General features: G+C 42.0%; 1 protein-coding gene across 1 annotated transcript in view; it reads right to left on the bottom strand.

Annotated features, from left to right (window-relative positions):
* The window catches only part of LOC144791612 (von Willebrand factor A domain-containing protein 5A-like), a 680,207-nt gene that overhangs the window by 606,711 nt on the left and 59,716 nt on the right, over window positions 1–13,780 (bottom strand). The window contains exon 7 of the mRNA XM_078666339.1: window positions 4,944–5,032. Coding sequence (XP_078522465.1) covers window positions 4,944–5,032 — 89 coding nt within the window. The remainder of the gene's footprint in view (window positions 1–4,943; window positions 5,033–13,780) is intronic.

Consider the following 13,780-nt stretch of genomic DNA (forward strand, 5'->3'; position numbering starts at 1 on the left):
AAATACAGGCTCTGCTTCTGAATTCCTCCTTTAACATTTCCAGTATGAACCCCAAGGGTTGGCTGCTTTGGCACCGTGGTGCTGATTCTTGCCAAAAGAGATTTTTAAATATGACTGACGGTTTTAGGGCTGTTAGATCTGATCCCCGTTTTGATTTGAGTCATACTGTCACCTCTTACTCTGTGGGCAAGTTGTGTCAATCATGGCTGAAACATTCAACTTTACCTGCGGTTAAGTATCACCTTTCCAAACTGAATGCAGACGTGGATTTGAATGATTTCATTAAGGGCCCAGCTAGTGGCAGGTCGAAACGCTGGTTATATGGTGTTTACAATGAAATTTGGAAACTCTCACAAATTGAGGCTGCTTCACGCCTTAGGGCTATTGATCAGGCAAATCTTGAGAAAGTTCTTGCAGTTGTTGACAATAGCATTAACGTGCTTTCCTCTAGAATTTACACATTAGATAATATTGTGTCGTCTGTTGTTGATATTGTGCATGATGAAGTGTCTGTATTATACCATGGTCAAAATCAATTACGTTCAATCATGCAGTTTGCATGGACACTACAGACTCTAAAAATGGGTAAAGTTCCCTGGGGATACATGAACGTTTCCTCTTTATTTGCACCGTTTAATTTGACAGACAAACAACGCTTGCTTTCAATGCGTGATGCTTCCTTTTCTATGCTCCATATTGAAAGATTGGAATCTTTGCCTTTTTCTGTGGCAGAGACCACTGCTGCTACGTGGCTTATCCACGGTTTAATAACGCTGCCTTTTGCTTTATATAAGTTTTCAATTTGTATGAAATATGTGCCAATAGGTCGTTTTGAACCCTTAGGTAGCGGTTTTCTTCATGAGGTCTGGTCACTCCCATATACATACAGATGTTTCAAGGATGAACAAGAGGTTTATCTAACAGGGGATGAGTGTACTGAGACGCCAGATCATTCTTTAATGTGTAGACACATACAGTTACACGGTTCATGTAACAAGGACAGACCGAATATGGCTTGCGTTTTACAGGGCACGCCAGTTCCTGCTATCATCCCCACGTTTAAATTGTTAGAGAATGGTAGTTATTTAATGCTCAATAATGAAAACTGTTGTGGTTTAATTAAAGGTATAGCTTTCATAGTAACAGTTAGTGAGCGAGTTATTTGCTGCAGAAATGTTCTTTATCCTCCCACACGTGAACATAGGGAGTCTTCCATTTGGCCACAGATACCGACCTTGGGAGCAGAATTCAGCGGCATGGCTAGAATAAGAGCTCTATTGTCCCAGAAAGAGGTGGCCTTGAGCTCGGCCCGTGAAACTTTCGTGCTTCACATTGCTAACACCCGCACGGAGGTTCAGGCTCTTTTAAACACTGATTTGCCCTTGCATTTCGGAGCTATGGTCCGTTCTATCTTTAACGCATCCTCCACAACGGGCCTAGCACATTTTTTTAAAGTTGTTAGCGGTGGTCTCGTGACTTCCTTTGAGAAGATTTTTGGAGTCATCCCTGCTTTCTTCCATTCTATTTTTTCATCCTTATTTGGAGGGTTCCCGTTTTTACTTGCTTTAGCGGCAGGCGCATTGGTGGTTTTCTGCCTTTTTAAATATGGATGCCCTTCCTGTGCAAGACCACGCACAGCTACTACTGACGCGGTTTCGCAACCGCATGCTTGATTATTATGGCACACTGCCGTTGGCGACTCTAAGCACGGCGTTTGGATTATCTTTTCGGTTCTCCTATTTCACCTGTGTCCAGCCTGTATTTCGCTGCCTGACCTGTGATTTCCTTTGGGCCATTGATTTGTGTCTCTGCGGACCAGCATCTTCTGACGTCGATTTTGATCAACTGATGAGTCCTATCATTGCTCACGAGTTGGTTTGTTCTGACGAAAGAATTATGGCCTTGGCGGTGGCACATGGACTAATGGGTCCCTGGGATGTGTTGTCGGCAGCGCGAAATTTCTTGGAACAAAGTTTTCTTGAAAACCCACCGAGCTGTCCTCTGATGGTTATAGAGGATCCGGTGCTGGAAGATCACGTATGTTCCTTTCATCTTTTAAACTGGATGGCTGAACTGTTTTCGGATGAGGACAGTGACTTCCTCCTTGAGGCTGTTGCAGCTTACTTTTCATATACGGTCTTATCATAGACACTGCCTCAGATTGGCATGCTGATTGATAGCATTTCCTTGATTTTATTGACTTTTGGTCAAGACATTTTATTTTTGCTTGCCTATTGGCTTGAGCCACATTATATTTGTGGGCTATTTTTTAGCATTAGTTTTTATAATTGAATTTTTATTCATGCTCGTTTATAAATGGATTCTGCTCTCATGTGATGGCACTTCTGTTACCTTATTTAGTCCGTTCTCGGATCATGGGGGGGTGTTGTATAGCTCCTATATATCCATATTTCGTGTTAAGTTAGCATAGGTACATTTCAGATTTAAACGCCATTTTTCCTTTCTTGCAACTTCTGCACACGACCCTCATTTGTTGACTTAGCTTTCAACCTAGTAGTTTGCCGTGGTGAATGTGAGAATAATATGTTATTGCTCTGATATCTGCTTTGTTTAATAAAACATGTCTGCACGGAGAGTGCTGAAGTTTCAGGAGCAACACGATATGGAATTGTTATGAGGTCTGATCTCCACGCCTTCATAGTCATAACACAAGTGCAGCCTTTGCCAACTTGGGCTTGAGGCGGGATTGATATTGCTTTGCAGGAGAATAGTTAACACACTTGATGCGGTGCACATGCAGAGAGAGCTGGTGTATGCTGATGTGATTCCTTCATGCTAGGACACTAAGGTATGGGCCCGCCCTAAAACAACCCAAAGAGACCTTCTTAGATAATAATATAATATATGTGTTAGGGAGGGTGAGATATAAGTGTTGTTAACTCTTATTCATTACAGCATGTTAACATGCTGTCACCATTCGCTTTTTATGTCTTAGTAACTATGCTGATAATTTTGCTACTGATAATAAGTGTACTTGTATTATCTAAGATACTGCGCCTGAGAAGACGGCATTAGTAAATAAACATTTCAAATGCACATGTGTCTTCTTTACTCCATGTTCTGGTTTGTAATGATAATATAACGAAAGAGTGTTCATGAGTCCCACGTACCCTGAGGTACTGTAAGTTCATGTTCTGGTTTGTCTAAACATTGGGTGTTTGATATGTCCAATGAGACACTGTAGCTAGCTCGGTAAGGGGTGAGTTGGTTGCTAAGGTAAGTTTTGGGACATCCTAATTTGCCGAGGTTCCACTCCTCTGTGCACAGTTCTGTGTGAGTACAGAAACCCTGCAACACCCTTGGGAAGGTTTACCGGAGTACGCCCAGTTAGAGAGGTGACTTCTTACAGGGGAGCTGGTAAGGGGTGCAATCTCCCTCATTTTCTATACCTTGAAAAACGACATGCCTGATAACCTGACAGTTGCAGGAGTAGTGGGCAGCAGAGGTGGGGGACCTGGAGGATATTGATTGGGAGGCGACATTGATGTACAAGAGAGATAACTAATAAAACAAGGCTCCGCTTGGTTCAATTTAAAATATTACACAGAGTATATTATCATAGGAAGAAGCTATATGCTGCAGTTAGAGCACATAATCCACATTGTTTAAGGTGCCAGGGTGAAGATGGCTTCTTTATTCACACATTTTAGGGCTGGGCAGTGATTACTGAAGAGCTCCGGGGGATTTTGCCAGAATCCATTCTGCTGGACTCAAAATGTAACCTCTTGGGGATACCCAATGATATTGACTTACCTCGAGCTAAGATTCTATTCTGTGGCCTTGACCTTGTGGTGGTGAAGAGGAATATACCTCGCTACTAGATAGCATCGGAATGTCCTACATTACAAGAGTGGAAACTGGGCATGGATATGTATATGGTGGCAGAAAAAGTAACATACATCTGTAGGGGCTGTCCCTAAAGATTATGCAAGTTCTGGGGTCGTTTCTTGCGTTACTACTCAATACATCTATGAGACAATGATGAAGACCAGAGTCAGGATGTGCTCTAATGATGGTGGGTGTGCGGTGGAACGATGCATGGGACTTAATGCTGTTGGTATCTGCTGCTTATTTATTAGCCGGTGCCTGCCTGGGGAGAGGGTGGTGAGGGGAGGTGGGGTTTGTTTTTGAGGATTCTTGGTATTTTTATACCAGTGCTAGAACTGTGCTACCTATATTCTAGTTGATGTTGTTCTGTACGACCCATGAGCCGTTTGGGAAACTCAATAAAAATGTATTTGAAAGAAAATTAATAGGTTTACGTTTTGTTCCCCTTGCATTAAATCATTGTTGATAAAACAACCGGTAGTGGTCAGGGACAGTGGAATTATGTAATTCTGTGGAGGTTTAAAACATAATTATGGGTTTAACTCACTTGCCACATAAAAATAGTAATGCCAGAAATTGAGCCACATAATTTGCACTTTGCTTGCATCATAGTTTGGATTATCCAACAGAATTTGGTCCTCCTTTGCACTATAATCCTTTTTGCCCTGATAATGGAAAAGCTCTGCAAAGTATTTTAAGTTCTATCATTATAATGATTAAACCCTTATATCACGGGACCCGTGAGATATTTACTGCATATACACCAAGTAACTTAATTGATCAAGCTACCGAAGAACCCATATTCAGAACAGGGTTAATATGTTTGTGGAGTAAGATTAGTGACTCTTAAGTTCTCCACTAAAGCGCTTTAGAGACAAAGCTACCTTAAGATCAGATCAATGAAAAAGGGCAATCCGGTTTAAAGTGCAACACAGTTGTTTCTTCTCTTAAGTGATATACAGAGTGAACAGCTCGTACAGACACATAAATCTATGAGAGTCAAAATATGGACAAAAATGTATTTTATCATGCTCAAATATATTTTTGATCTAATAGGAAATAATCATAAATCTCAACTTAAACCTGAAACTCACGGGAAGAATGACTGGAAGTGACTTCCAAAGCCGAAAACGTTGAAATAACAACCAAGGGGCAAACTCTTGAGTAGGAGTACCATTGTTTCCTGAATGACAAAAGGATGAGATGGAACAGTGTTAAAAGTAAACAAGCAAACAGGTCATTGATTTGAAATGTCTCTTTTCCTGAACAGCCCAGCTATGCCAGTTGTTCTAAACTAGTGTGGCTAGCTCCACGTGGATGACCGGTCACTGGTATGACTGCCTCCAGAAAGTAAAGCAAAAGAACGCCAACAACTGGAAATGGGGCAAAAGTATAGTGATTTAAAACACAAGGTTACCGACAGTGAAAGTCCAAAAACTAAATAGGCTGCGATAAGAAGACAAATTTCAGTATATATCCGCTGTGAAAATACACTAAGAACACCCTAGGTATGGTTCCTAATGTCTAAATTAGCTTTAAAAAATGGTGGTGCTTGACTCAATCCAACTTGCTAGCCTGGAGTGGTTCTAGCGATTTCTAAATATAAAAACATTTAAAATGGTTTTCACTTACAATGGGACAGCAAAATTAACAGTTACGTACAATTACACATAATATTAAGCAATGAAAATGGTTTTAAAGGATGACCATTGATTTATTCACCAAACTACACCGAAAATGGCATGTATGTAGTATGATGAACTCAGTCATTAAATAGTACAGCAGCTGTTCTTAGCCCACAGATTACAGATGTCGCCCCGATTTATGGACTTTCAGACCCTTTTAATTTATGTATTGAAGATCCAACATTGTAGTAGGCAGAATATAAGTCGATTTATATCAGGACATCTTTGGTAGAACAGGAACTGGAAAAATCTGATTAAAATGCAGTTTAAGTATAAGCATCTGCTGCAGCCTAGTCTTCTAATGGCATTATGTCATAATCTAAATATGGTGTTTTTGTAGATTCAACAACCATAGCATCAGTAATTGTAAGAGGTGGAAACACTAACGGATGTCAGTGCTACAAAAACTAGTGCCATTTCAACCCGTTACACATTGGATAGATCTTAATACCATGTCAATCATGGGGCCTAAATTGGCCAACTTTCCAACATCTTGCCCTAGATATTACGAAGATAATGCCAAAGTGACTCTTATTTTAGACATCTTGCGTACTGCTGGCTAAGCTCTGGGAAGGGTATCATGGGATGGTTAAAAGTATTCATCTGAGAGACTTCACTATTTCTCAGGTGATCATTCTTTCTGGACTAGGCTACAACCCTGGGTCGCTCAGCAAACAGTATTAATAATCGGTCAGTGTTAAACTAATGTTAAGAAAAGAGTGGCTGAATCCACTTCCACCATTCGTCGACCACTAGCACAAACTGTGAATTAATATACTATTGAAATGGGCATGATGGGTGGAATCAAGGAAAGGGACGAGGTTAAGGAAGAAATTGAAACTAACCATTAGATCTATTTCAAGAACAACCTGACTTTTGGATGTCTGTAACAAGGCAGCGCAACTGAGCTACTGACTCTCTTCGGGGCCTAATTTATTGCAAGTCCCATAATATATAATGCACTAGTAATAAGGCAGAGGAATATTTGTCAAGTTTTTGATGGAGTAACCAATCCATCAAAATCTACCTCATTCCCGTAGCCTAGACCATCCTCAATATGTAATCTGATGAAATGTCCTCAATTTATTTTTTATCTTCTAATCGTATCGTACAGTTTCTTTTTCATTTTGGAAATTGTTTCATGCTTACCTTTCTTGTGTATGCTTTACCTTGCTCAATAAAACATGGAAAAAATAAGAGAAGGACTGCACAGATGTAACCTGCTCATGAGCTTTAGAAGTGGCTTTTTTAACAATTCAAGAAAAGCCTATGCTTCTTGAGTCTCGAAGAACCATTTAAAATGCACTGTTTGGCAAAAGGTTAAAAAAATGCAAATCAGGAAAATACAGCAAAGCTGATGAAACTTTGTATCTCTCTAATAAAGCCAGAAGCATTTAAATGAGAAGTATGGTCAACTTTTTTTGTGGCCCATAAAACCATTTTTCTGTCTGTATCTAAACCAGTGAGCCTGCTCCTATGATCAGATAGCAACTACACCCAAAGAAACAGTTTCTTGCTTAGCAGAAAGATTATGTTTGCTTAGCCAATTCTTGCCCAGTGCGCATTTTTTCCAGAATTTACCATAAGAAAATCCGATACCAGCAAGAATTCAAAATAAAAAAAAATCCGAAAATCCTGAAGGAAAAGAAACACTGCCCAAAAATGGACAAGGAAGCTTGTGCAATATATAGCACAGAAGGCATGCTGTAATAATATAAATTTGGAATGGAAGGCCATATGCAAGTAAGTTAGTAAATCCAGCTTTGTTAAAATCCTAGCGATGCCACATCTGTTCAAGTTGAACAAGAACATAAGCCAGCAGTCTGTTTTGGATGCGGACTGCTTATGTAGCTAGAAAAGCATGAACCAAAGTCTCACCGTTTCGGAGGTAATAGCAGGAAAGAAGGCTAAAATGTTTTGTGAATTATGAATCCCATTGTTAGCATGGCACTTTAACTATACTTCTGATTCTTCCTTCGTACAGTATATCACTTCGTTATATAGGAGAATAGATTTAGAGACCAAGTTGAATGTGTCAATGACAATTAAACATTGTAGGACATGTGTTAGTCTATTAAAAAACTGCTTGATAAACTTCATAGTGAAATATTATTGTCTCTACTACACTGATAAAATAAAAGTATGAAACAGTCCTGAAAGTCTACCTCCTTTCTTGAGAAGTAAGGAATCTTTAGACAGTATACCATTATACAGCCATGTGCCCGTTAAAAATGCCTGTGTTTTCCACCTTAGTTAAAAGGCTCTGCTGATGCTTGCAATATTTAAGATGGGGCACCGAGCATCCTGATGTAAGAGTAGATGGAATAGCCACAGGGAGAGCGGTCACTGTACCGGAGGACCATCTTGACCTTGAAGGTGTTGGGAGGTCATCAATGAACCAGGAGAGGCCCATACTTTTTGAAACAAGTTTTCTTTCTTCTTTAGTAAACGTATAGCAACTGAGACATTGATCTAGTATCTATTTATCTGCTTGAGAAGCTAGCTTGTAATTATTTAGAGCATCTTTAATAACACATCTTTACATCTCATGTTCGAAGCTGTAACGGCTTCCTTGTGTGGTCACCAACAGCAAGTGGGAAATCCCAGCTTTAAAGACGGCCATGTGACTGACTCTCTGAGAAAAATTGCCCTTGGTTTGCTGAGATACGTTTGAGTCAGTATGTGCAAGGAACATTAACATTCTGCTACAAACTGATTACCTCTGCACTTCTTGACCTCTAAAAGTATCTACTTTACAAATCGCGCTGGTCTCTCAGTTCATGTGTATGTACTGGTCATTTTGGCACATTAGACTACGTAGTAACAGGGAAAGAAAAAATTTGCCCTGTATCAGATGGGTTGGTCAAGTGGTGAACTCAGGAATAGACTGAGGTTACTATGTAAACAGTTCTATATGGCAGAAGTCAGTCATTAAATACAGAAGTAAATAAGAAGTGAAACTAAAATGCTAAATAAATCAAAACAAAAGCAAACATACAAGACTTGAAGGGCCCACTCCCACTCAAATTAGAGGTATAGTCATCGATAGAAGAAAGGGCCAACTAATGGCCAGTCAAAGAGACATACCTTCCCTTGCCTTTGTTCCCCTATTTGTTCTATTCAGATATATTAAGGAAGAGGCAATATATAATGCAGATCACCAGTCAGGTCCTTATTATGACTGGACAATTAATTATTATGGGCCCAGTGAAGAGAGCCACCATACCATTCAGAATTCCAAGTTTCACTTACAGATTTTGGCTGCCGAAAGCATAGACCGGGCTTCCCGCATATTATTTCACAAAGACATGCAATACCCGTTAATTCCCCACTCAAGAAATTACTGAGATGCCTAGTAAAGGTCATTTTGGAGGGCGGTGGAAATAACGGAGATTAATCAATCTGGGCTACTCATAAGGTCCAAGTAATCAAGTTATTGCCTTCATGCACTTCTTCACATAGTAAGAACTGGTTCAATGAAGATGTTGGGTCATGAGAGGAGGAAGAGACGGAAAATGCCAGTCAGCTTTGGATTTTTTCCCATGCATTACCAGGCTTTTCCGATAGCCTCTTGTGCTCCAGCAGGGGCACAGCCTTTTGAAAAAGTAGAACTATTAATAATGGTTCTGTAGGAACGAAATACACACTGATATAGTATTTCTTCTAACGTTACTTAGAGAATCCGTCCCTGCACAGGTACCAGGATAATGGTATCTATACCAATATAAACAAAGCACACTGACCACAACGGAAATAAAGTTTTAGTCATATATTTCCATTATAACTGAATCATGTTAAAACATTGATTTTGCTGTCCAACAGAAACACATAAAACATATAAACTACATAGACTTTGTGCAGAATTGTTGTGCATTTAAAAACCAACATACATTGATGTCAAATCAAACGGTTCTTTAGCAAAGCCAACTATAATTGCAATAAACCAACAGGTGCATCAATTAAATCTTGGGCCCTAGTAGGTTTTTGTATAGTTGATTCATGGAAAGAAGGAATGTGTCGATGTTTCGACTCTCGGGGGGCAATGCGCTGGTTGTGCGCATCAAGAGCAGGTCTTCATCAGGACTGTACAAGGGTGGGACAGCCTATGGGCATAATAGGCAAGTGTCAAACGTGGGTCAGTGGTAGTGTGCATAAAGGCGAGGGCATGGACATTGCTCACCTTCAATGGACCTCGGCTCCTCTTGGAAACCTGGTCCTGTGTGGTTAGAGTTGCTGGTCAGCCGACTCAGTCAACACGATAGTCCTTCAACCTATGATTGAGGTGGTGGTAATTACTTATTACACATTGTCCCTCTGTGCTAGCTTTTCATGAATTGCGATTGAGTAGATTTTACATACCTCAGTGATAGTTCATCCATCAGCTTATGAAGATGAAAAGGGTATGGTTTCCTCGATCTGGGGAGGGGATACGGGGTATGAGGAGTGATTCTTACTGAATTGTTCGTTTCATTGTGGACAAGGATTAAAACAAGGCATAGCTGATGCCTACACTGCTAAGCTTATACCCAGGTATTTGTTAAACTAACGTCCTTCACAAACCTGGCATTTTATATACTTACTGCCCACATAGCTTAATAACTCAGCGCGCTATTTCTAAACTCCCCCTTATGGCGAGACACCTCACTGTAGTGCCATCGATTGTTGGCGTATTCTTGTTAAAGCGAGGCGCATACTCCTAAATAGTTAACTCTGTCCTCCCGATACATTAATGGGAAATTGACAGCATTCTGCCAGAGCTATTGGCAGTGTGAGGCCCCTCAACCAATACGTCATGTCTCTCTCTACACATCCTATTTATGTTTAGAAACTCAACCAAAAACGATCGCAGCGTGTGCTATTGTAAAGCCTGCGGCTTGTTTTTGGTTCTTAAAATCCTAAATTGTTACTTAATTCACCAGTGAACATGATTTTATGGCAAAGGCAGCTCGAGGTTAATCAGGAGAGCTCTTAAATTACATGTAAAGCATGGGGTATTAAACTAAGGATAACCCTATTCCTTCTTGGTCACTTACTTAGAAACACGGGTGTCAGCATCTGTCTCCTTAGTCGGTCACGCGAATGCCGACCGGCTCGGTTTGGTGCTTGTATAGTGCCCACACCATCAGGCTTACTTCGCCCTGCATGCATAACTTACATACCAAGAAAACCATGAGACATATTTGTGGGAAAGCAGTGGTGCAGGTTTATTTCGTACAACACAGGTACTGGTAGGTGGGTCATCTTACAGGCGATCCAAAGCGGCAGCCTCTCGCTGACCCGCATGCCCAAGGAGCCATCTTGCACGGCGAGTCGATGCTCAGACGGTGCAGTACATTCACTTTATTTTGTTAGACTCCCGCCCCCCCTGTCAGGGCGGAAGATGAGGCACACCCCCGGTCGGTTCAGGCCCCCCGACCGCCCGAAGGACTAACGGGGCGCCGACGCTGCTGGAACCCCCTCGGCTCCAGGTTCTTGGCTCGGGCACCCTACTGTGCCGGGCAGAGGTATTTAGACTGTATCCTTCTGCCGCAGAGGTACCCCTACTGTCCATCTGCTTCCAGATCGCCCTGTAATCCGCCACAGCTCTGAAAGAGGCCCCCGTCGATGACAGAGCCCCCCCACCTACCCAGCTACCGACACCCTGCAGCCGACAGTTCTTCAGTAGGGACATGCTTGCAGTTGGCAATTCCTTTCATGCCAATGTTTCAGCATGTAGCTAATAGGGGCATCAACTGCTGGGTCTTGCTGTAGGTACTTTTAATATCGACATTTGTGTTGACGGCATATGTGCGTGAAATTACAACCGGATACCAGCCATGGTCTTCGGCAAATATCTCGTATCTATTCTGTAACTAAACACAATCGCAACAGCAGATTGTTGAAGGACAACACAGGATAAGGTGCTTGTATCAGTTCAATAAGTGCTATTTTGTATTCCCCTAGGTCTTAAATATGGGGATTCCTTAGATACCGTTCTTAGGCCACGCCCTTAGTTACATACCCCGCACCTCTAATGAGGACTGCGTAGACACGCCCTTGGCCACACCACCCGCGCCTCTAATGGGTCGTTGCGTAGATACTGTTCTTCGGCCAGGTCTCACTCTCGCAGGACTGGTTACCACTACATTGGTCTTGCCACCTTGGGACCTGAATAACCCATAATTCACTGCTCGGGGCGCCCTGCCCTCTTACTAGTGTACCTGGCCCCGGGCCCTCCACCTCTTGTGAATCCTGTTGTCTTTTCATTAGGCTGTTTACCTGCCAATATCTACAAGAGGAGCCGCACATCCTTGCTTAGCCCCGCTTCTCTGTTGCATTCTGCATGTTATTTGCAATGTTTCATGGATGCTACTGGAAGACCGGTGATATTGGTCCCTGGAACCAAAGGGATGGGTATGGCAGGTATAACGTTAATGCCTGCAGTGAAAAGCCCTCATCATCATGTAGAAAACTGATCAGTAATTGTTGTAGCTTTTTACTTGCAGCTCATAACTAGAATCCTTCTAACGCCCCACCGTGGACTGTGAAGGATATGGGACTCCTGTACCTTGTGACCCTCTCCATCCCCTGAAACACCATGTCTACCGCTGTCATACCCACTTATGCGGCACACCAAACTGGAATCCTTTCTAATATCGCACTGTGGACTCAGAAGGATGTGGGACTCTTGTACCTGTAACCCTCGCTGTCTCATGTGATACATATGATCTGTTTCCTTCACCACTCCACAATGTATTGTCCCTGTATGACGCGCATGTTACCCAACCGTGCTCTGCCATCCTGCATACGGATGCGTGTTGCTGTTAAGCATAAAATAGTGCTATTTAAATTGTTATTTGGGTAAGTACCGGGACAGGTAAAGACGACTGGCATTCTTATGGTGCCTGCACTTATTTAAATTGTTATTCGGGTAGTACCGGACAGACAAAGACTGGCAGAGCCACCATCGCCTATCTTACGTTTGTTCTAGGCCTGTGTGTCTAGCACATATTGCAGTATTTCACCACCCATTGCATCCTGACGCTCTTGTAATCTGCGCACTTATCACTTGTCCCTTCTGTATGCACTGTTTGCTACCTCATGTATTTTGTTTGCCTCACCATCGCTTTACCTCATATAACTTAACGTCTGCTTTTGTACAATATCACCGGTCATTTCTTGTACTTATCGTGAAGAGCCCGCGCCTTCGGGTACTTTCGTGCTAATAAATGCATCCTAACATAAATGACAAAAGTTGACCTTGCATTGCATACTCCATTTTTATAGTTGGAGCCAGGCAAGGGGCTGTGCCGCCTGCTAGAGCACTCGGGTTCAGACTCTTTACTGTCAGCTCGAATATATGTTGATAAAACCAATTCTTTCTCTGTGAGGGGCTGCTGCTAGCTAGACAGCCAGAAGGTGGCGGCAGTGACTGTATAGTTGTACACCCGAAGCCTGTCGGGCATGTATCGCTTTCTTGGTGGAAACAAGTTCGGGGCTGTTTCCGTTGGGGCCCTTAACGACATTTTTAATCTGGCCCAATTCAAACTTTGTCTGAGCCTGTCTGTGCACTGCTAGTACAACCAGATATATTAACTAATCCCCTGTTACAAAACGTATACAGTCACCGTGCACTTCCGTCCTTCTCCGCACACTCTGCCAGTATGTACCACCCGGGCACACCCTCCAAGTGGATGCATTCTCACGTAAACATTAACTCGCTCCAACATAACGATGGAACTGTTAATTTAAACTACAGCAGATAGTAAAAACCTTAGCAATTGTGTTACTGACATTAGTATGGATCATACTAACTTAACTTTAAACTGCCATTAAAACATGGTACACTTTTCATCATAATGGTTACCTGGTGGATGTTGTGATGCTTTCAGTGGCAGACTAAATGTAATATCACTTAGTTATTTCTTTTACGCACTGTAATCCTTCTAATGTCGCCTGTGGCCTAGAATGGTAGGGAACTCTAGTACCTTGGGACCTGCTATCCCATGCCACTCGTTTCGGTAATTTGCGCTATGTGCTCACTTTCATAGAGTGTTGTATAGCTTCAGCGAACATATGGTTGTGCCAGTTTGTAAAAGCACATTAGAAGGAATATCGTTCTAGTCACACACGGCGTTCTGGTGTGTAGCATGTTCTGTTATGTGAACCCCCAGAGCATTTATAGTGGCGCGTGTCCGGTAGCAATTTCCCCGTTATTCTTGACGCAATATGTCAACCCACACTGCCCGAGTTGCATCCCTGTGACT

Source organism: Lissotriton helveticus, chromosome 11, assembly GCF_964261635.1.
Source record: "Lissotriton helveticus chromosome 11, aLisHel1.1, whole genome shotgun sequence".
In the NCBI taxonomy this organism is placed as follows: domain Eukaryota; kingdom Metazoa; phylum Chordata; class Amphibia; order Caudata; family Salamandridae; genus Lissotriton; species Lissotriton helveticus.